The sequence below is a fragment of the Metopolophium dirhodum genome, chromosome 2 (assembly GCF_019925205.1).
Source record: "Metopolophium dirhodum isolate CAU chromosome 2, ASM1992520v1, whole genome shotgun sequence".
In the NCBI taxonomy this organism is placed as follows: Eukaryota; Metazoa; Arthropoda; class Insecta; order Hemiptera; family Aphididae; genus Metopolophium; species Metopolophium dirhodum.
This window is the reverse complement of record NC_083561.1, coordinates 18,040,319-18,066,190: the sequence shown is the minus strand read 5'-3', so window position 1 is coordinate 18,066,190 and position 25,872 is coordinate 18,040,319. Positions and strand designations below refer to the sequence as shown.

Here is a 25,872-nt window from a genome sequence, read left to right as displayed (position 1 = left end):
CAAATGTTTATCGATTTTTTGATAGTAAGAATAATATTTTGTTGTGTTTTATAATAATAACATATTATGTTTGTTTTAAGTGAATTAAATTAAATTAATATACGTCATATAAAAGCTAAAACACGAAGAACTGACAAAAAAAATAATTTTGCTACTTAAGCGTATGACAAAAATTATGAAAATTATATGGTTAATAAATCATTTATGAAATATACTCATGTCAGGAAATAACCAAAAATAATATTTTGAAAAAAGTTAGTACGTTCTAAATTTAAATTACTCAAATATTAATTTACTCAAAATATATGTTGATATTTAAAAAAATTCTAAAAAAAATCTACTTGACATAGATAAATGTTTATACCGACTATAAAAATTGTTCTTATAATCAGCACTAAAAATTGGCTGATTTGAATTTTTCAAAATAAATTTGAATCAAATATAAAATTTTTTATTTTTAGAATTAAAAAATATAAAAATAAATGTTTTTTTTATATTATACGTGTAGCACGAGTGATTATAAATTATATATTTTTTTTATTGAATAACAATTTAAATATACCATCTGTATTTACATGTTATACAATAAGTAAATTTGATGAAGTTTGATTGACAGGAGGGCTAGTCGCGGCACCTCATAAATTATATATTTTATAAAAAAAAAATGTTATTTGATTAGAACTAAAGCTATTTTATCTGTCAGGTCTTTATGTTACAGACTGTAGATTTATTTAAGGCATTTGTATAAAATAATATTGTTTTACAATGGACAAATTGAATTATTTGGATAGTCTAAATAATAGGTACCTATAATTTATTTTTTATAGGCTTTGTATATTTTAGATAATTATTATTTTCTTTAAATATAATATACAAATTAAAAAATTAAAACATTATTTGTGGTTTACAAATAATATAACTACATAATATAATTTCGTATACACTTCACGCGTATACATTAGTAAAATTGACTCGATAATTTAATAATTAATTTCTATTACAAACAACTGACTAGAAATAGCATTACTAGAATGTAGACTGTAAATTAATAATGAAAAAAAAAAATTAAAGTAGTTAGATAATATTATTTGAACTAAGTGCGTTATTTTTGTAATAATATTAACCTTAGTCTACAAACTATAATAACTATAAACTAATTATAAACTATAATAATTGAAACAAAACCCCATCTGTTAATAATAAAATTAAAATGTAAAACTACTTATAAATGAAAATAATTGTAAAACAATTGTATCTGCTTATATTCCTGTTGTTAGTGCCAAAAATATGTTGAAAAATATATAATATATATTATGGATGATATGATTGAAATACTTTTATTAACATTGTTCGGTTGATTGATATTGAAAAAAAACAACACACAATATCGCGAATGTACCGTTTGATACTTCTGCCCATCAAGCAGCCAAACCAGTGAGGTCTACCACCATCGACTATTTTTATCATTCACATTATGTATTTTATCTCATTAACGACGATAATGGAAAATCGATTTCACTTGTATTATTTAACGAGGCGCTGAGTAAGTCTTCGGTAAAATGTATTGGGCTTATGCATATTAATAATGGGAACTACCGGATGAATGCATAATTGCAAATCTCATAATGCAACCGTTGTACATATCACATTACCCGTTAAAATGGTTTTTAGTGCTGAGCAATAAAGCCCAAAACAAATTATTAAAAACCTAATCAATTTGTGACTGACATAGGAACCTAGGTATACGAATCGCCCACACGCTGTTGTTTACGTGTAATCGCAAAGCAGTCGTGACGTAACGGCGTAGGGTACTTTGGGAAGTAAATTGTAATATCCATATCAAATTTTTATAACATGAGCATATTATTGTACCTATACCGTATAGTATTCAATATAAATTATAATTTTGTGAAAACGTCAATTTAAATATTGTAATAGGATATTTTTCTATAAGACACAATATTATTATTCATCGTTTCACAATATTGTACGGGTTTTATACGTCATCAATTTCGTTGAAATCTAATAAGTTGTTCACGTGTGGAAATAAAAAACTAGATATTTTAATAATGCATGACTTTATATAGGTACAATATTATATTATGTGGTTTAAAACGTTACAGTGTTTAATTCTGTCATCGGAATGTACGATGTACTTATACGTTTAAATGGTTTTTTTTTTTTTTTAAATCGGTTGGCTCCTTTTTAACTTGACAATGATTTTAGGCTTTCAGTACCAAGCAGGTGAGAGATTTTTGCGTAATGCGTTACTATATAGGTAACTATATTATGTTTCAATAGAGTATCAACATAGGTGCAGATAGCGTTTAGGTTATTTTTTTTTTTGGGGGGGGGTGGAGGGGGCTGAAGCTATAATATTAATCAAGCATAAAAAATTATTAGAAAATGCTTGTGGGGGCTATAGAAATGTTTGGGGGTGCATAGCCCCTAAAGCCCATTCATTATTTGCGCCTATAAGTACCAACAGCAATGATGACGCATGTAAATCGTAAATTAGAACAGTTATAAAATATAATATTGCTGTCAACATTAAGACGTATTACCAATTCACAGCACCCATTATCAGATATTTTACTGTAATTTTTGGTTTTTTCCAAAAAACGTTGTCTTTATTCCTTCCACTTGACGTTCTTTACGGCTAGGTTAACAAAAACTGTATGCAATGAATTTAGAATTTCAAAATTCAATTAAAATGATAAATTCGTATTTTGCATCAAAAACATTATCATAACATTTATACGAATTTTTTCCATATATGTAATTATATATTCAACAGTTACTGCAGTATTTTGATAAAAGCATATTATTATAATATATTATAAATTTTTTTTGAAACTATTTTTATTAAATTTTTTTATTTCAAAAAAAAATTGTTTTGATACATGAAATAAATATCAGTTTTTCACTATGCCTTCTTGATAGATATACGCTTACTACGTCTTGGTTCTTTTGCAACACAATCTAAAAGTTTCGAATGTCATATTTGCGATACATTCCATTTGTTCAGTGAATTCTTTTACAGTAACAATAATACCATAGTGAAACTCTTCATGAGTATAGGAAATGATGTAAAGATTCGACTCATATCAACTTCAAACCACTCAACATCCGAGTATTTTCACAAAGAAATAACAAATGAAATATTCTAACATTTTTTTTTTAGAATATATGGATGACAAAGCCATTCGAATAACGCAGACAGATAGCTTAAAGTTTCAAAATGATATGGTTCTTATAGGTACTTAAAACCAAATGATTCCTATTCAGTTCATATAAGTTTCACTAGACATTTAAAAAACATCAGCTATTGGCTTAAGAATTATATAGTCCGTCAATTATGTAAGTAGATAGTGCCACGTGGGAGTAATATAAGGCTGGCTTTTATAATATGGGTTTCCATATTTTTTTAATACTCAAATTATATCCAATAATTGTACGAGTACATATTTATATATTATGTACTAAAAAAAACATTGTTAATATATATATGTATATACAATTGTCTTGTAACTAATTATAAATGTTATAAAATTTAATGCTTAAAAGACAAAATTTAGCATTTTTACATTACCTGTAGTACCGTGTTTTTTTAGTACAAATGAATCCTTATAATAAATATTTATCATATCCATGGCCTTTTTGATGGACATTCGAGATACGCACTTAGCTTGCACGTCATAACTGTAATATCCTCTAAGTTTACATTACTAGATTGTACAAAGTGATTCACCAAGCAAGCATTTGCCAATTCCATATAAAGGCCACATTATAAATTATTTAGATATTTTTATAAAATTTAAAGACTGTCTTGTGGAAACAGATTTCTTTTATTCAAACTAGAATTGACTTTTCTAAGAGTAAATTGTTTAGCAGATCATTTTTTTAAAACTTTTATTATAAAATTACTATTTAAATCATCATTTTTACAACTATAGTATATATTTTGAGTTATTAAAATATAACATGTAAGGATAATAGTCCTTGAAATCATTTTATAAATATATAATATATATATTATGTAATATTGGATCCAGTGTTTATTATAATCAGTTAGTTTTGACAAATTATAAAATGTTGATAGATTAATATTAGTTAGCCAAAATATTCAATTCAACATAGCCATCATATCTTATAAACCTATTAACATTGTATGATGAGTGCACAAATTTCAAAAACTACTCTTCCGATTTTTTTTTTAGAATTGTTTTAGATATTCCACAAAATTTTTTGTAAAAAGATATCGGAATAAAAACTTACAGTAAAAAAATGTAGTTATTACTTATTATTTGAAAAATATGTTTGTGTTGCCAGTGACCACAAGGCATTCCTTATAATATTTAAAGAGCGTTTCTTAAAATTGCAAACGTATTGCAAACATAGGAATTTGAATAAATGCATTATAAAAAAGGTGGAAAAATAGGTGTCGCTCTGTTTTACAGTAGGTTACTGTGTGGGTTAGGACACTAATGGGTCACTATAATGGATGGTGTTAAATTTGAATTCAATGATATAATATCATTGTATAAGAAAGACGATTCTGAGCGAAAACGATCAATCAACCCATGATATTACTAAGCACAAAATACTGTGTAGTAGTTCGTGTTACTAAGTAAATTTGATGATATTATTGTGAATAAAGTAATTTATATATTTATCTATTTACGTAGAACCTTGTTTTAAATTTTCAATCCTTAGCCATAAAAGTTGAGCATTTTATACATTTTTAACTACAAAATAATTATTAAATTTTAAATTTGATAAATGTTGTCAAAATTCAAACTTTAAATTCTTATAAAAAAAATTTTGCATATGTATTTTTAATATTATTTTACTGTCATTGTAACAATATATCAGGAGCCTTTCATTATATTTTCACGCTTTTTACCCAACAAATAAAAATGTATTGATATTTATAGAAAAAAAAAGCTAAAAAAATTGATAACTGACAATGTCCGTAAACAGACTCAAAATATTTGGAAATTGTTATGGTCTATATAAAATGGTAATATAAACATTCAGTGAAATTTTTAAGTATCTATAGTCATTCGTTTTTTAATTACAACAAAATAAGTAAATCGTTACATGAGAAATCGAGTGAATATCAAATGCTGTAAAAATATGAATTTCAAACGCTCATAAAAATTTAATTTGATTTTCTTCTAGAAATTTTTTTTTTGATAAGGGTAGAAAACTTATAAAGGAACCTTGTATTACATTTTAAAATCTTAGATTTAAAAAGAAAATTTTTTATGAATTTTCAACTCAAAATAATTTGCAAATTATCGTCATTTTTACGTATTATGTCAATATTAGAACTTTAAATGCTTATAAAAAAAAATTGTGACCATGGATTTTTAATTTTTTTCATCTGCCTTTGAAACAATATACTAGGAGCTTAAAAATCATAAGGTCAATGAAATTAAAATGTTGAAAGGTCAACATTTTCAGAAAATTAAACTCAATAAAATAACTATCTTAAATTGTTTCAAAAATAAAAAAAAACATTTTTAACTATTTTACCAAAAAATAAAATTAAAAATAAAATATATATTGTAGTCTTTGTCTCTACGAGTCTAATAAAAAAACAGATTTGTGATAAATGTATTATCTCGGGAGATATCTTAATGGGTAAAACCTCGCGTGTCACCCTGTAAGGGTAATTATTTTTTTTTTTTATTGAGTTAGGCATAATGTATTATACTGTTCAAAATGTAACAAATTATTTACTGACAATATATTATATAACTCAACTTTTCCTGAGAGAAAAATAAACAAAATAAAATGAAATGCATGGCACCGTGTATTTCTATTTGAGCACCTCTGCAGTTCACGGAGAGTCAGTGTCGGTATACCTCGTTTTGTAACAAGTCTAACCGAGATTATCCACATGCGCTCGGTATATTTCAACAAAATTATATTTTTAATTGTAGATTTTCTTGCCCGTGACAACTCAATAATAATAATAATATTAAGCCAACTGTTTTTCATCTTCTGCGTAACCAATGGCAACTATAACTTTCGTATTTTTGGAACACAATTCATCCGTAAAGCAACATATTTTAAGGGTTGAATTCCTGGATAAAAAAATAGCCCATGTTACCCTCTTTGCAAAGTTCTCTACCAGGCCGTGAAAACACCATCAAAATTGGTTCAGCTATGAGTCAATACGAAGTATTACCCCGGACAAACGGACACTTCGATTGTATTTTTTTGTATACTATAGATTATAATAATTATATATATTATTATTGTGTGTGTAAAAATGTATACATTTTACAGTGTACAAATGTATTGACTTTGAGGTCATTGTGTTTTCTGAATACTTGATTATCATTTAATGAAATTTTAATGCCTTAAATCAGGAATATTTAGTACGTTTTGACTTTTCTAGTAATACCTCCACCACCCTCCATCAACTACAGGTATAGGTAATATAATATCCCTGGTTTAAATTCGCATGCTCCCCTATTTAGTGGTTTCACTGAACGTTTCCCACAGGTCAGTAATAACTAATATTTACCATTTTAATTTAAAAAAAAAATATTTATATTAAAGCCATTAAAAGTAACCAACAAATAACACGTTGATAAAAATTAATTAAATACACGTTTCGAGGGTAACATAATTTAACGAAAAATCGTATTCGAGATGAAATATAATAATAGTATAATATTCATAAAACTAAAACTAATTATCGTCTTTATAAAAATATTTTGAGTATTAAACATTTAATCAGTAAAATTATGTCACCTAATAATTTATTGTTTTTGAGCGTTTTCAAAAACATTAAAGTGAATTCGAATGCGTGTGAGCTGGCACTCTACTTTTCATAAGAATGCGCATAGACTGTAATTTACCATATATCTACATCAATTGTGAAATTTGAGTGAAAAAATGTTACCGTAATAACCTTGAAAAAAGACGAAAAAATAATATGAGCTCGCCAAAATTAACCGTTAATAATATATTTTATATAAATAAACACGTATAATATAAAACCTCTTGGTAAGGTAATAATACAATAATGTGAATAAAAATTTCAATTTTACTCTAGTAGGTATAAAAATATATGTAAATTAACTTTAAAGAGAAAAAAATAACAACATATTATTATATTGGGACAATATAAACAATATACTGAATAGCATACAGTGGTCAGTGATAAATACAGTGAAACCTTAACGGAAACCTCCTAATAGCAAATACCTCCCAATAGCAGACATTTTCTTGGGAAAAAACTAAAAACTTTCTACAATCCACTGCAACCACAAAAATGTCTGGATTCTACAACTGAGAATAATTTTGTACTTAGCTCTTACACAATCAGTTGTTTTTTATGGTATTTCAGTGTGGGGCTATACATAATCCACCCACATTGATGTTCTGTCTAAAACTATAAATTTCTCAATTTATTTTTAAAGTTCGTACTCTTATTCAAGCTTATGAATGACATGTTGTATTATATATTGAGGATAAAGTTAATGTTGGTACATTTCAGCCTACATGTTGTTATAATACAATAATTATATTAGCAATATTTTCACTTCTTTTCAATATGTAATTATTTAATACTTAATAGTTAATATTGTATTTCTGATATTTTTATCTTATAATAATTTGTTAATTACGTTTTTTTAAGAACTCATTTATTTTTTACTAGGCTCAACCGTTATACAAGCATAAAGCATTGATATGCTTATTAGATGTGCTTACAATCAAATTGTTCTATTGTTTATTATGTTATGCTGTTTCTATACGTATGTATTGTTGTTTCTAAATATATCATTATTATTACTATTTATATTGTGAAAATGTGTTAATTGTATCACTACCTACATAATATTATGTAACACAATTTACCACTGTTAATAATAATTTATTTCGTACAAAGGAACTACACGCATACCTAATAAACTCGTATAACAAATTAAGTTTTTTGTTTTTTATTCAATAAGCAAAATAGAATTTTATGGAGGAACGTCATATAAAATATTTCGTAAAATGGCCTTTTCACTGGGTCGTCGTTGTATAGTTCGTGTCGAAATATATTCAAAAAGTGTAAGTAAAGTGTTACTAGCGTGTTGACGTTGTCAACCAATTCGGCGTACACAGAGCAGTGTGAAGTCCTCTTTACGTCAGTTAAGGACCACCGATGTAGAATTGATATTATTATAAGTTCACACAATTTTATTTTAAACACCTGTTGGCTGTTACTTCATCATATTACCCATATTTCTATAGAAAAACAATTTTATCAATGTCATTATAAGTGCTAGCATTTGTATTTATCATACTGATATACACGTCATATTTAATATAAGTTGGCCGTACACGGGAAAGGAAACTGATACCTGAATGTTCTTTTTGGTTAAAAAATAATTGCGTTATTGTTAGGATTGTCTTTAACAGTTGTCGCTAGGTACAAAATATTTTTATAATTTATACAACGTCAGCCGTCAGGTGGTCTCGACCAATATTGGAAAACGACTAAGTACGATTAAATTTGTCACTAACAGAAAAATGTAACGAAATAAAATAATATAAAACACAATAACGGAAAAAAGGTTTTAATTTTTTTTTCTCGAATATTTTTTTTTCGCGAATATATGACTATAGTCATTCATCTAATGTCGGTTAAAAACCATTTATATAGAATTTATATTATTATAAACTCACTCGATTTTATTTAAAACATCTGTTGGCTGTCACCAAATCATATTTACCTATGTTTTTCCAGCAAAACAATTTTTGTCAATGTTAGGCTGTAAGTGGTAGGCATATTGTTTTATTTTAATAATAATGACATTGATGGCCACATGGGTAAAATGAGAAGAGGATTGTCATATCCCTTATATACTCCATGGTAACCATCGAAAAGACACTGACGTCCGAATGTCCAATGTGAGGCCTTGCTGACGGATATTAAAAAAATAATTGGGTTATTGTGTTAGGATTGTTTTTATCAGAAGTCGCTAAGTAAATATTTTTATAATTTATATAACATCAGCCGTCAGGTGGTCCGTGCCAAGTCGATGACGATTGATTGGAATTAAATTTGTTACTGACAAAAAAATGTAACAAATTAAAATAATATAAGGCACAATAACAAGGAAAAGGTTTTTATACTATTATCTTCTTGGATAGCCATTGGCATCGAGGTAATTGGGAATCATAGTTTTGTCTTAAATTCACTATGATAGCCGATTTTCGAACTAATTGCGGAATATTATAATATAATAAATAATATTTAATACTTATCGACTGGTGGAACAGCGCCTGTTCGATATAAAATATAAATGAACCGTAATATTGTTATTTGTTTGATATATTAAACAATATACCTAGTTATCTGCCTACACATTATATTCTCAAGTCAGCTAGACAATAATATTTTATATTAATAATCATATTTAACTGGTGGTTCTGTCAGTGGCGGATCCTGCCCCCCCCCCCCCCCAATCACCGTAGTTTCCCTTTCTTTTACACTGTGTTTAGCCAATTTTGTAAAAAAATGTTGTTTTTTTTGTACTTCCCCCCCCCCCCGGGCCTTTCCCAAAAATTAGGCTCTAGATCCACCACTGGGTGCTGTGCTATATAAAATGTATATCAATGCCCACATAATATTCTAGTCGTTTATTATTGCTCTGCGTATCGATGAAAATCGATTTATATTGCGACTCGTAAATTCAACGACACACGCAGAGTTTGATCGGCCAAAACTTCATCAGTCGAATGAGTTATTGTAATGTTGTCCCTCCAAAGTCCAAACTAGTTATTGTTCGTATGCAAACATAATATTAATATTATAAAATGAATCCCTAACATCGACGTGGTGTTATTAGACTGTTATAACTTATAATATTAATTGTTAATAAACTACGCAGGTTTAGGCCCCCACTACATTATTTATTTTCCGTTATTCTTTTGTACAATGTTTGTATTACATACGATTCGTTTGATGTGCACACTCGAAACGCATTTTTTTCAAATAACGCGTGTGAACTGTTCTTTTTGTTCTACCCGTTATGAAAACCACGTAATTGTTTCAGGAAAAAAAGTAACTACCTACAAGGTTGGTTTTTATTGTATCGTGTATGTATGTATGTATGTCGAGAAATCCTGGTGGGCTTGTCGCGAATTCAACGTTTTTTTCACATGAAACGCAAACACATTGTTTCCTGAAGTGTATATTATCTTTCAATTTTTTCGCTAGTGTATAATGATATGTTTTTTTGTTTTGTTTAAGTATATACTTAAAATACTTTTGACAGGTATATAATATATATATAATAATTACTGTTATTCCCTTTACTATATGGATACATTCTGTTAGATACAAATACAATTTATTTCATGAATAATATCATACCTCCTTGACGATGTTGGGCAATCCATCTATGATTAACTCATTAAATGAATAAACAAAAGTTCATGAATTTAAACAAGCGTTGAATTTCTGAAGACCTGTATACAACTTAATGTTATATTTATTTCAAGTAATTTAACACACCTATAATAACTATTAAAAATTAAGTTAAACAAAATTATAATCATGAACAATTGTTATTGAATTTTGATTGTTTTACAATATACGACGCATAACCCATAGGCAATAAAAATAAATTAACTATAAAATGTACAGTAAATAATAATTTATTATAATAATTATGATGAAATTGTAGAAATATTATCTAATTGTTTTCCCTTATTGTATCATTTAAATACTTTAACTTTATAATAAAAGTCACCCTTAATGAACAATAACAATACAAATAAACTAGACCAATTCGTGAATGAAAATATTACACCCCCAAATAAACTAACGTCCGTGAACTTTGCACTCTCACTTTGAGATATCGACTTCAAACAAGTTCCAATATTTTGCAACTGATTTGCAACAATTTTCAACATCAATTTCGAAGTTTGCAACTTCCTCGTTCACTGGAAAATCCGATTTCCCGATAGTAGTAGTATTTTTTACCAAATAAATTCTATATATTAAAGTTTTTTATTCCATTTTGATTTTTTTTTACTAAAGAAATCATTTTTTAAATATTCATTTAATCGTTATTTGATAAAAAGAATTTGCACAGAATGAATAATCTTAATATAAGAAATTTATTTGGTAAGAAATCCATAATTTAAAAATTATATTTGATAAAAACTTTAATAAAAAATATGTTTAATAAAAAAACCATATTTTATAAAAAAATTTAAATTGAATAACAATTGTTAACAAATATTCTAAATTTGTTAAAAATTCATATTTAATAAAAATAATATGTATTAAATAATAAAAAAAATGTATATTTGATAAAAAAAAAAAAAAATATCACATTTATTCTTAAGTGTCTAATAACTCAAAATCAGCCAACGTATAGTTGGTCAGATTGCTGGACTCGATCGGCCGATGTCAAGGGCCACGTGAATTTGGGCCCTTAATTTTGTTTTTTTGATTTCTAAGTTTTCTGATAATTTACAAATTTGGGGATTGAATTTACAATTATATTTACAATTAATTTTTTTTTTATATAACTTTTATGAATTATATTATATTCTATAAATTAGTACCTATTATAAATTATTTTTGAGTTAGGTATTATTGATTAAATTTATAACATTAATAAACAAAAATATTTTTTTTAAAAATGCCCGTGGTAATTTATGGTACTACCATCGGGAAATCGGACTTTCTGGAAAATAGGCAAAGTTGAATATTTCGAAATTGATGTTGCAAATTGTTGCAAATCAGTTGCAAAATATTGGCACTGGTTTAGAGTCAATAGCTCAAAGTGGGGGTGATCCGTGAAGTTGGCACCCCCGTCGGGAAATCAAGTTTTCCGGAGAATGGAGGAAGTTGCAAATTTCAAAATTGGTGTTGCAAATTATTGCAAATCAGTTGCAAAATATTGGAACTGGTTTGAAGTCGATATCTCAAAGGGGGGGGGGGTGCCAACTTCACGGACGTAATAAACTATAGTTCAAGTATTTCCTACACAACTGTTTATTGTACATCTTGCTCAGTAGTCATTACTTTACTCTATAAAACAGAGCTTTTCAACCTTTTTTCTTACGAAAACGGCCTAAATTAGTTTCATAAAAATAGAGACACACTTAAAACATTTAATGGATTATTGAAAAAGTAACAGTTATAAACCTGTATTATGTAAATTTAGAATAGCCTATCTTCACAATTGTTTTTTTCTTATCTGTGGTTTTTATAATAACGTCATAACACCATAATAATGTTATTTATATTTATACTTCAAACATGTAGGTACACTATTAATAAAAAATGTTTTGACAATACACATCACGGTAATATCGTAGTACTGGTTGAGAACCACTGCTTTATACATACATCGATAATACAATACCACTCTTAACCTACACAAGGCCAATATTTTATTGGTTACCAAATCTCCAACGAAAATTAAAAATCTAAATATAGCACTAAATAAACTTCTCAAAATAGCTTTAATAGCCTCCAGCCAATCCATGCGTAACAAGCACCTCTACTTCTTGGATGTTTGGTTAAAAGACAAATTCAAAAAAATTCACTTAGGACTCTACTCAACTGAAGGAGCTCTCCACTATTAAATTAGGTAATAATCAAAAACAGCTGATTGAAAACAGAAAACCCGCTTCTCCATGATGGCCTACTGTCTCCTTCCTCATAAACTTAATTTCGTATAATTTTCAATTTTATATATTTACAGTTATATTCATAATATTTATCATATTTTATAATAATAATAATTCTGTTTGCTTTTAAATAAACTAATTTAAAATATATTGTAAAAAAATACAAACGTAATAATATTATTAGGTCGTTAAAACGATTAAATAAATGAATATTAAAGAAAAAAAAACCATGGTAAAATATTTTGTTTACTTTTATAGAAACTTATTTAGATCCTATTACTTAATATTATAATATATATTATCATTATTAATAGTGGTTCTTACTGAATAACAATACAACATAAATATTATATAAGTATACGTTTACACAGGAAATAAAAAACATAACACAAAAATATTTGTTATCATTTCGGGTAGAAAATATTAATGTAAAACGAGAGCAGTTAAATATTTGGAAAAACATTTTTACAGTCGACGTTCCAAATAAAAAAATAATAAAATGGGTTATGGCCTATTATATTATATACAATAACATAATAACCATAATATTATCGTAAAAAATAATTAAATTAAATATAATATATAAATCGTCACGCAATGATTTGCTCAATTTTCGATTTTCTCACGTCGATCCTGGCACTATTTTTTTTTTATAATTTTCATTAAATAAACCCATGAGAAATCTTGTACCAAATCATGAAGGTCTGAGTTGTTTAATATTAAAATTTTACGAAATGTTGGCTATAAAATAATTTGCAAATTTTCGAATTATAATTATTACGATTGATATAATTATTTTATTGTAATATTCAAAAATATTATTCGTGGAGACTTTAAACTTCTACGTAGGTATATTACTTTATTTTAAATTTTTTATATTTCCTATTTATAATATCATGAACGGTAAGAACTTAAAAGTTAACCAGAAATAATAAACTTTTATATAAATATATTATAATAATATAATAAAATATGCAATATGTTTGGCAAATATAATATTTTCTTTGTTTGTATTATTATTTTTAAAAAAAATATACAATCTAAACATTAAATAGTGCAATGAGCATCAAAGTGATGTTTTTTAATTATAATTTGGTGGCCTGAGTGGCTTGAGAGAAGAACCAACCCGTGAAGGCACTTCGGAGTGAATTATAATATAATTCAAAAAACCATAATATCTATCAATGACGAAATCAACTCGACACATATTGTACCAGCAGAGTGGCTATCTACTTTCCCTCTTTTTTTTATTTAAAGTTAGATGAGCCAAAACAATTATATTGATCGATTATAGGTTTGAAAAAATGATTCTAGTTTTTATAAACCAGTTTAAACCACAATATTATAGGTACTTAAATTTGTTTTCCTTATATTTGCCAGTTTGCCTTAAAAACCACAAATAATTTTTATTTTTTAATTGCCTTCTTAGTAGGATATTAGTTAGAATTTTCTACTATTGTATTCAATTTCCAATATTCAATTTTGCCGGATTAAACTTTATCACCTTCAATTTTTTTGCACAAAATTATAAAAATATTATTGAACAGTACCTAGGTATTCGTTACTAATGATATTGAACTTTCTTACACAAATTCTAAGATTGGTAATCTATTTGTATATCCACGTTACAGAATACAAGATAACTAATAAATATATATAAGTAGGAGTTATTTTTAAATACAAGTTATTTTGGATATTACCTATCGTTTCAGTAGTAGAATATTATTTATACTTAAATGCTTATCCGATGAAATTGTATGTGTTTTTTTGTTTGTTGTGAATTTGTAAGCAATCTAAATCTAATAACCTATATACCTAATTTAAACCAACAAATAACAATCACAAAAAAAAAAATACAACATTATTTACACTGTAAGTTCAATGGTATAAACTAATGAAAAAACAACAAAAACAGCCTAATATTAATACGAAAATTCTCAATTATTATGAATTATGTATTTTCACGAATACTGCAGTCTATAATAATAAATTGATTATAAAATATGGAATTACAAACTCCCGTGAGTATTTCAAAATCTATACTATAATACTAACTCGTTCAAAATGATCAATGTTTTTTTATTGGCTTGACTTCAATTACTTTTTAAATAAGTGTTCGATACAATAATGCGGGGTGTTTACTTATTATATTTTACTTACCTAGTACCACGGTTGTGCTGCTTCACCGGTTTCACTTTATCAAACAACTTTACCTCTTTACCAACACGGTTTGTTCAGTGCTGTGACCACCGTTTGCATTATTAAGTAGATGGCGATGTGGTTAAGTTTTAATACGCACGAATGCATAACTATTATCATTTGAGCTAGTGTATATATGTGCGATTTTAAGCCGTCATGATGTAATGGCGGTTGATACCCTAGTCCGAGGACAAGAGAATTGTGTGCGTGGAAACAGCACCGGAATTAATCCCAAGTGTTAACTCTGGGGTCTATTTAACCGTTATTAAGGTTACCTGAAATAATAATATACGACCATAAGTACCATATACATTAGTTATAGGTATAAACCCTCTAATTGGGAAAGCGTGATTTTTGGTTCCACAAAAATAGGTTTGGATTAAAAACTATACGCACGAGCAGTGGCGTACTAACAGCTGGTGTGGTTTTGAGTATAACCCTCCCCCCCCACTCCCGACAAAATCATTTAGCCATGTAATTTTTTCCTGAAATCTGTTTTATTTAAATAATTAATTTAACAGTCAATCTACGTATTTAAATATAAACGCGTCATCATAATTTTTAATTTATATTTCCTAGGGTCTTAATATGTTGTCAGTTACTTTGAACGACATTTTTATGGACTCATTCTTAAAAATCATCGGTTCTGGTTCTCGTCCGGTTCCTAAAATGTTATGTTACTTTCGGTTATTGATACCGGTTCCTATACCATTTAGTTTTCAATCATTATCAAAAATAATAATGCATTTATAAAGAACTTTATTAAAAATAATTTTATTATATAATAACATAACTAATCATCATAAATGAATATATATATTTTTTTTACTATAATTAGTTAATCATTTATAAGTTAGTTAGTAGATTATCACAGTATCTTCAAAGCATGCATATAAAACCTCAAACAGTGTAACCACAAGAAAAACCGGAAAAACCCGGTACCGATAAATAATGATGCTAGAATCAATAATTGTCGGTTCCTTCGATTCTCAAAGAACCTAATGAACCGAAGAACCGAGAACCGGTACCAGCCCATACACGCAATATAAATAAACATTACACTTACAGTGCTTATAAAATATCGTACCAACTGCAGTATTTTCTGTAACTCACATGTACTCCACCTACGATATTCGATTTCATAGTATTTATACCTAGTGTCTTTAAATAAACACGATTGGTTGATACAAAATTACATTTTTATAGTTATAATATAAGTATAATTAAAATATCATATTGTAGTTAAAGTCTGCGAAGGTAGCATATATTGGTCCTTGTCGACGGAATTCTATTAATTATATACCATTAGACCATTTTATTTATATACGTATTACAAGGGAAATAATTTAATTGAATTTCCTTGGCAAAATAGTGTTTCAAAATAAGCACGTTGGTACTTGGTACAGTCTAATTTATATACAACCGTAATGGTATAAACCCATTGCGCAGTGCTCACGTTATAACAGTTTAAAGTTTCTCAATATGTAAACTTCAGCAACGGCTGTTCTTAGAAGCATTGAAGCCATAATGACTATAAAACGAGTTAAATCCTTTACTGCGCATATTATATTCAATATTTAGCGATATTCATTTGCACCCATTTAGACATTTAATTTAACACAGCAAATTATAAGCACACGTAAATCGAATTCTCTGTTAATTTGATGTTTGAAATAAATATTCAAGTATTTACTTAAAATAATATAATAGGTAGGTACATGGATTTTAATTTAAAATTCACCTAATAATTGATAACTCGATACTTATTAAAACAAAAATACGAATACAATTCTTATCGCTATTAAATATTAACGATGGTTCAGGTTAATAATAATAAAAAAAAAATGGTTGGTATTAACAATAATAACAGTCATAACAATAATAATAATAAAAAAAAATTGAACAGACGAAACAACTTATATATAGTTGTGGACGAGGGGATACTTAATGAAACACTTTCTTTAAACTAATTCACGCAATATCAGGGCTAATTTTATAACTATGATTTAATTGACAAAAGTTATTATAAATAATATAATACCTATAATAGATAAAGTTTTTTATGGTGTCATTACTGGTTTTAAACAATACCTTCTTATTATTCTATTTTATTTTAACAATGATTGCCACCATAAATGTGAAACCACTTATAAAATAATTAGATTGAAAATTTATATTAATTTTTTTATTTCAGTTTCCTATGTCAAACTCTATCGGTGAAACTTGTCTGTAGCTTTCAGTTAACATTAAAATATTTAAAGTTTTATGTTCGATGAAAATTGAATACAAACAATTTAAAATGTTTTTTTTTATTGTAAAAACAATGTTTATTACTTTCACGAACAAATATGTATAATGATATAATTTTTTTTATCAAATAGCTTTTTTTAAATTTGTTTTTTATTGGTCTTGTTTTAGACGCCTATGCTTATATATAGATAATATTTTTTACGTGCGTTATATCTGTCAGTGAGATGCTTACAATTTGCATTATTATGATTATCAATACTGTTGGTTTAAAATATTTTTCCTTTCAACCTAGTGTTTTGCCTTTGACCATTGTCATTGTTCACCATAGTTTTTCTACATGAACAATCGATTTGATGGTTTTTTTTTTTAATTCTATCATACATCAATAGAGTGAAAATAATAATACTTCATAATATTATATGGTAAACGCAGTATTAATTAATTTAATATATTTTTAGCTACAGGTATTAAACAATAGTGATGTTATTGTACGTGTTGTCCGTCGTGTTAATAACAACAATTGGAACTTAAAATTTGATTAGGCAGTATAACATTAATAATATTGATTATATTTTATTGTAGGCTCATAAATTACGTTCAGAAACCAGGAACATAGCATGCTTTGAGGGTGTGTTTTTCGTACTATTTAAAATTATTATTGTTTTCGGAAGCAATGAATTGTTAAGTAACACTAAAATCCCCAAAGACAGCTTGGCGTTTAATGCGTTTTATTATTGAATACATTTCCTGTTGTTTATTTATAACCGTATAGTAATAATAAAAAATATTATTTAGTAGGATATTGGTTGCACCTAAGCCGTTTACTGCCAAATATCAACACTGCTGGTATTCATAAACTTCTTAATAAAAGTTTTTATAACTTGTCCCCGCGGAGAATAAGAGGCGTAAAAAGGATGGAATACTTTTGTCGTTAAAACTTTTACTGTCGTAATAGAAACATGTTCATTTCAATTATTTGTCACAGTTGGCTACAAAGGGACAACTACGGACAGTCGCAACCGGAATTTGAATTAATTATCACGTGTATTTGTCAGTTTTATCTGTCGTCGAATTGTGTCAACATTGAGTAGTAAAATTATACGTTTTTGTCTCTAAAATATGTGTGAATAATATTAAACTCACATACAAAAGCACAATATTAAACTTGCACACAAAAGCATACATTTTAACTATTGGTAACTTATACTTATTCTGCATTGCAAGTAGGTACTTAAAACTGCTGATTTTTCACAGCTCGTAATAAATTATTGATGAAAATAAATTAATTTTGCGATCTAGAAATTGATTGTCATAGAGTGACTCCTTTCAGATATAAAATGATACCTTGTTAGTTTAGATTAGTACTTTTTAATTTAATAATTCGTCGTTTTGTCCAACCCTAATATTATGTATTTATAAAAATTAATAAAGTTCAACAAATGTCAACGCTGAGTATAGGCTTTTGAAATGTCACCCCTTGGATATACAAGACGGGAATAAGAAACACTACCCCTTGAGTATAATATTATAGTAATATATACATCGTTCCCCTAATTGAAATTAAAGTAAATGACTTTGCAGTCTTATCATTTTTCAATAGCTCAAATTAAGTTCATGGTACAGATAACTTATTAACACATTATTATACTTCGGATGAATCATTTATTGATGCAAATATACACTTATACTAATTGTTTATTGAGTTTTTAGTACATTTTTTTCTTTCTAAACGTTCGTAAGTGGAGGGAATAATACATATTTAAAAATGTGTTTATTATAAAATATATATACTAGAACAGCGTTTTCCACTCTATCGTCAATTAATAAATAAATGCTTACGCAATATTGATAAAACAAAAAATTACGTAACACTAAAATTTGTTTAAAACATACTCATAATTAAAGTTAACGAAGTATTTACCATTATTCATTTTATCGTGTAAATAATTGTTTTGCAGTTCAGACCGAGGCTAGAGAGCGGATTACTTGTACTCCGTGGACGTCTAGACTGCCAAAAATGGCACAACCCGATTTAGACTATATAGGTGAGTCTGATAATTATATTATCTAAATTATTCATAATAATATTATATGGCTGTCCTACTATAATATCTATACCAAATAATTTAAATGAGTAAGGTAATGGATTTCTACGTGACATCACAATAAATCAGACCATTATATCCTGTACACTAAATATCCTATAGAGAGTGATGTTGTAAGCGTACTCACTACTAACCCTATTTTTATGATTAAATTATACATATTATATAATTCAAATTCTGATTTTTGGTATTTGTAAACACACTTGGAGACCATATTTTCAAATACTTGAGTTATTTTGTACCACTCAAGTATGATCTTGTAACAATACAAACTCTGTTTTCAAATAGACCCCCTCCCCCCCCCCACTTTTAATTTTCAATTTTTTAGTAGGTATTTTTTTGAAAATGTTGATGTACTTTTACTTTTAAATTTGAGGAAGTCATTTTTGATGTATATAACTTTGTATACAAAGGATTATATGTTTATGGCAATGGGCTAAGTAGATATGGGGCTTAGATGATTTGAAAATGTTATTAATTACTATTTATCTATCAATATAAATAATTTGTAAGAATTATCCAAGTATAATAAATACTACATCGAATATTACATACTATAGTTTATAATTTTATAAAATTATTTTTAAAAATTATTATCTTTAGTATAAATATTATAATAAATCGGAAACTACTCATTAGAATTTTGATTATAGTACATAAAAAATATCAAGAAAATGATTCGATTAATAATTTGGAGTAAAAAAGAGGGAGGGGGTTTGGAAAATAGAATTTTGTATAACTCTTTTAGTAGTACCAAAAATATTAGAAATTTTAGAATATGGACTTTAGGCATACTTATAAATTCTAAGAATCAGAATTTGAATAAATTTACTATCATCCGGAAAAAAATGGATGAGCATTGTTAGAAAATTCTCCTGTATACTATATTCATAAAATAAATTTGTCTTTTACGCTAGTTTAAAAATGTATGCTTTCAGCTCCGGAAGTCCAGTTGTCTTCATATTGTAGTTCTCACAGCGATATGTTCTCGTTGGGAATGGTAATATTCGCGATATTCAATAATGGTCGACCACTGATACAAGCGAACCACAGCAGCTCAACGTACATGAAACAATTAGATGTGGTGAGTTGTAATTGAAAATGGTGATAATTGGTATGACGAAAACCAATTACAATTAGGATTTGATAATTATATTGTCAAATCAATTTTAAAACAATATTTCACAGTTTTTATTGACCAAACAATTTTCTTCTGGTATAAAAATAAAATTGATGTAATTAGTTGCATCCAAAATATCGGTAAATATCTAAAGAAAATACTTCTTTACTTATGGCAAATAAACGCTTTGAATTAATATAAGTACTTACCAATAATCAATTATGAACAAACAGATTTGTTTCGACACTGATATTTTTTAAACCAAACATAGTTTTTACAAGAAAAATAAATTAAAAAACAATTTGGATATAATTTATTTGTCTCATTGATATCAATACTAGGTTACACAGATTAGTGCACAATTATTGTATGGTCTGAAAACAAGGTATATAAAATAACAATAAATAAAACTAGTATTATAAATCATTCAGATGCAAAACAAAATATATGCAACATTTTTGGCAACCTAAACTTATATTAACATAATATATAATAGATTTACCGACTAAGATTCTCGATGGGTCGGAGGGTTGCATAATTTAACAGATAATCATGAAGAGAAAAATACGTTTTATTATTATTTATAATAATTTGTGTATGATAATCATTGAAGGGTACAATAATAAGTTAATAAAATAATGCCGATTCCAAATTTAATTAAATGCAAATTTTTTTTGAATCAAGGCTGGATGGTAAAATTTAGGTAGTCAATATTCTCAAAAAGCTTTTAAGCTTATTTATAATAACAAAAAAACCTTTCATTGACCTTAATTAAAAACGAAAAGTTTTAGAGTTTTAAAACCATGATATTATTCGTATTAAAAACTTGTTAATATAAATCAATATATATTTCAAAGTTTTATCGTTTCCTCTTGAATAAACATAAACTTAGTGTTTTTTTTTAATACGGTCTACTTTTTAAGATCGTTTACTTCCCTCATTTAAATTTCAATTTCACTCAGCTTTTATTTCTGAAGTATAATTATGCGGAGAGTTTTCTGGTAACTGATGTATAAAATCATTGGAAATTTGCCGCCCAGTGTATTAAGAATTACATCAACCATGGTGTTGGTAATTAAGTATTATCTTCTTATTGTACACAATTATGTCAATCTCACTTTGGTTGTAGTGTTATAATGGATATTATTAATTATAACCGTTTATTCTGTTTTGGTTCTTTCGTTAAAATTTACGGGACTTTAAATGTTGACGCATTGTTTATTTATTTAAATTGTATGAATAACCGTGTTTCGTTTATTGTAGGATTTCCCTGAATTTATCTCAAAGGCAAAAATTAAAGTCTTATACTTAATGATTACACAGTTTGACTTTAAAAAACCATTAAAAAACCTATTCACTTACCTATGATAATATGCATATTTCAATCGACTACGTGGAACGATGTCCTCGTTGTTTGTCAGAACTAATTATTATTATTTTGATATAATGTAATACATTTAAAATCATATTCTATGTGGACCATAAATTACATCAACCTATAACAGTTGGTATAATGCTTTTGGGATTTTATTTTGTGTTGAGCGTACTATGGTGTCATACATTTTTTATTAAAAAATAACAACTCAAAAAATATTGTTTTATAATTAACGCAGACGATCCAATATTCAAAATTAAAATAATTATATTTATGAAAGGTTTATTTCAGTCAATATAATAAGGAACCCAAAATCATTATTTTTAATCCACACTAGTTAAAAATTTTAAATTAGACTACTTTATATATTAAAATATACTATATTGTCTTAAATAAAAAATAAAAATAAATAATTCACAAAGATAAAAAAAGAATACCTATATTCAATAAAATAAATAGAATAAATTTTAACATCAAATATTTGTATGCGAATGTATTATATAAATAAGGACCTGAGTTCATGAGTCAAGATCATCGGGTTACGACAATTTGTAAATAGAAAATATGATTATATAATCATAGTTACTGCTAAATAAGTACTTTACATAATACTACCATCGTATTTTAAATAAAAATAAAAAAATAGTTATAATTTTATATTATTAGAATAATAATTTAACTGATATATTTATATATATTTTTAGTTAGAAAATCAAATTCACAATGTATTGCCCAAACTTCCAGCACAATTACAAGAAATGGCGACCAAAATGCTGAGCAAGGACGTGGATGCGAGACCGTTCGTCAAAAATTTATTGCACACTCCTTATTTCTGGTAAAATACTATTAATATATTATTTAACTTTATCAATAATAATATAATAGTTACAACAAGATAGTCCAATACTTTAATTTAATTATGTTTTTGAAACGGTTTTTGTAGTGAATGGGTACATTTAGAATTACATCTCAAAATTAGTTCATAAAACAATTGAATATAGGTAGGGTAGGTACTTGAAACATAATAGTTTCGTCACATCGATTATTATCGTCATCTGTTTTTTAAACGTAACAAAACAAAAAAAGCTGTTACAAAAATAAAAATGATTGTGTTGTAGACTGTAGTGGTATATTACATTTGTCCCTTCACATCAAGCTTAAGTTTTTCATAGCAAAATCACCATATTTGACCGGTAATCCTCAAAAATCTTTGTATTGATATACAAATAAAAATTTCATTAACTAAACATTATATCTAATATTATATTATCATTGATTATAAATACTAGTATAATCAATGATATTATGTCATATTATAATACATCGGATGTCTCATTATGTCAATGGATAGTAATGATAGTTTAATAGATGTCTTTGTGTAACACGTCATAACAAAATGTAACACAAAATAATAAACAATGGAAAATTCAAAATATCAAATATATTGTGTACCTACCTATTATATATATTTTTCTCTTAAAGTTTTTCGTAAAGGAATTATCAATTAGCATTTACTATTTAGTCCAAAGATTATAATAATTTGTGTAATTAATATAATTCGTTTTTTCTATGTACTGTATCGAAAATAAAGAGATTTAAATATTATGTAACAATTTTTTTTTTTTTACTATCAAAATAAATTACAAAACTAAACAAACAAATGTACTTAAACGTGTACTTAGTACGTGCCGAACCACGCCGCCATGTACCACATGTCAGACGCTTCCTCTGTGTGATGAATTTCGGACGAAAAAACCTCCGACGGGATTGGTCGTACACGTCGAAATTAATCTGCCACGTTAGACGCACTGGCCTATTGTGGTAGGTTAATTTCGACATTTACGGCCAATACAGGCGGAGGTTTTTGCGTCCGGCATTCATCACACGGAGACAGCGTCCGGCACGTGGTACATTGCAGCTTGGTCCGGCAAGTGGTACATGGTGGTATGGTCCGACACGTGGTGCATGGTGGTGGCGTCCGGCGGGTCGGCCACGGAGGCATAGTGCGTTGGGGCGGACATTTTGTAGGGCAGTTCGTCGACGCTGATGGACGGTAACTGGTTACCTTCGGGTAGCTGATGTGCGGTGGACGGTATCCGTTTACCTTCGGAACGTCGATGTACGGTGGACGGCGGCCGGTTACCTGCGAACCGACGACGTGCGGATGAGGATATTTGGATACATGTGAACAGTCACAGATCGGTGGTGGCGGTGACGACTTAACTTTTTGATCGGCGGCCATATTATATTCCAGTCCTTCCAACTGTAGTTGCCATCCTTTTTTGGACTTCTTCCACGGATCCGGGGGGACGCGACTCAAAATCTCGAGCCCGCCTATTGACTCCGAAAAGATGCAGAAACATAGACATAATGTTATTGTAACCGAATACATCTTCGCTCAAAAATTTGACTTAAATCGAAACGAACAGACCGGATGGTCGGAAAATAATGTGTAATAATTTTTACTATGTTTACTTGGAAGCACGTTGACAACCGTTGTCGACGTAAATGTTAAGCGATATTTAATTTTTGTTTATATAGTAGGTATAGTCATTATTCGTGGCATTAATATTGTTATAAAATTAAATCGCTTAAAAAATACGAAACCTAAAAATACTACACTAAACCCGACTTTTTCCGGGAGAAAATGAACAATATCATACAATACGGTGCACCGCGATGTATTTCGTACATCGATGAATGTACCTCAGTTCACATGCAATTTGCGGTGTCGCTGTGCCTCGATTTGTGCACAAATCCAATCGAGATGATCAATCCGCCTGCGCTTGGAGTATTTCGATTTAATTGCATTGAATTCGCGAGAGTAAATCATTTTAGATTCTAAACTGAAGAATAATAAACGAACAGAATGCAATTTTAAAAAGAGACTTATACTGGCCTCCGACTTCCAAGTTAAAATTAAAACCGTTGTGGCCGGATATTTGTTTTTCTGTTTATTTCTTGGTTACATAACGTGCGAGGAACAAAAAGTATTACTTTGTGTTTCAAGTGCGGCATTAATTTTATTGTGTGAACCACAGTGTATATATGGGTTGAATTTCAAATTAAAAAGAAGCAAAAAATACTTCATACTTCCCATCAAATATATCGATATAACATTGATTGAAAGCAGTTCAGTAGTTTCGATTACAAGTGGTTGCGAACCAAATTAAGTTACATTTTGCATATATTTGGATTTTATCAAGCTCTTGGGACTTAATGCTCAAAGGATGTATTAAATATGCATTCAGTTATGCACTAAGGAAAGCAAATAATATGCACTCAAAAAGCAAACAATATTATGGACTACCTAATACTTAAGCTTTACTCTTGATAATTAGTAGGGCAGTGAAGTAGTTATTGCATTAAAAAACTGAAAATTGATTGCATTGTTGCATTGTTGCGTTAAAATAAATTAAAAATTGCACTTATAAATTTAAAAATTGCATCGAAAAAATTTAAACATATTAATAAAAATAATAATAATAATTAAATATGAATATTGCTTACATCATTGCATTACACAACAAATGATTTTTTTAAATTTTTTTCTTAGCGACATTGATGAGATAATCGCTCTATAGAAATATTAATAAAATAATAAGTATTACAACAAATATAGAAATTTGTTCACTGCTACCTTTACTTGCTTTTATTTTATATATTAAGTTATATAATCTTAAATATAAACGAAAATTAGGAAAAATAGTTAAAATTGCAGTTAAATTAAAAAAAGTCGCCAAAATTGCATTTATTGCAATATAATTTTGTTTTGTTTAAATTAAGAGTTTAACGAAACATATTTTAATCTCCCTCAGCAATAAATATAAGCATTTACAAAAAACATGCAAATGCAACAACTGCACTCCCCTAATAATTAGTAATGTAAATAATATTGTAAATTATGTTATTTTTTTAAACAAAATATTTTAATACCAATATTAAAAAGCCGTAAGTAGGTAAACACTCAGATTTACAGTTATAAGTATAGAGTGTCGCTCGTCATTGATTAGGAAATGTAATGGGTGCATTAAATTTGAATTAAACAATAAATCTGCAAAACCATTCTGAGCGGCGATAGTTGAACTTTTTTTGACATCGATGGTTATTAAACAATTATTATAATGACAATATTAAAATAATAACCAAACAAACTC

General features: G+C 27.6%; 1 protein-coding gene across 3 annotated transcripts in view; it reads left to right on the top strand.

Annotated features, from left to right (window-relative positions):
- LOC132938978 (SCY1-like protein 2) overlaps nucleotides 1–25,872 on the top strand; it is a 215,919-nt gene that overhangs the window by 130,878 nt on the left and 59,169 nt on the right. For all 3 annotated transcript variants that reach the window (XM_061005962.1, XM_061005961.1, XM_061005960.1), the window contains exons 5-7: nucleotides 19,074–19,160; nucleotides 20,159–20,304; nucleotides 22,420–22,550. In XM_061005962.1, the coding sequence (XP_060861945.1) occupies nucleotides 19,074–19,160; nucleotides 20,159–20,304; nucleotides 22,420–22,550 (364 nt within the window). The remainder of the gene's footprint in view (nucleotides 1–19,073; nucleotides 19,161–20,158; nucleotides 20,305–22,419; nucleotides 22,551–25,872) is intronic.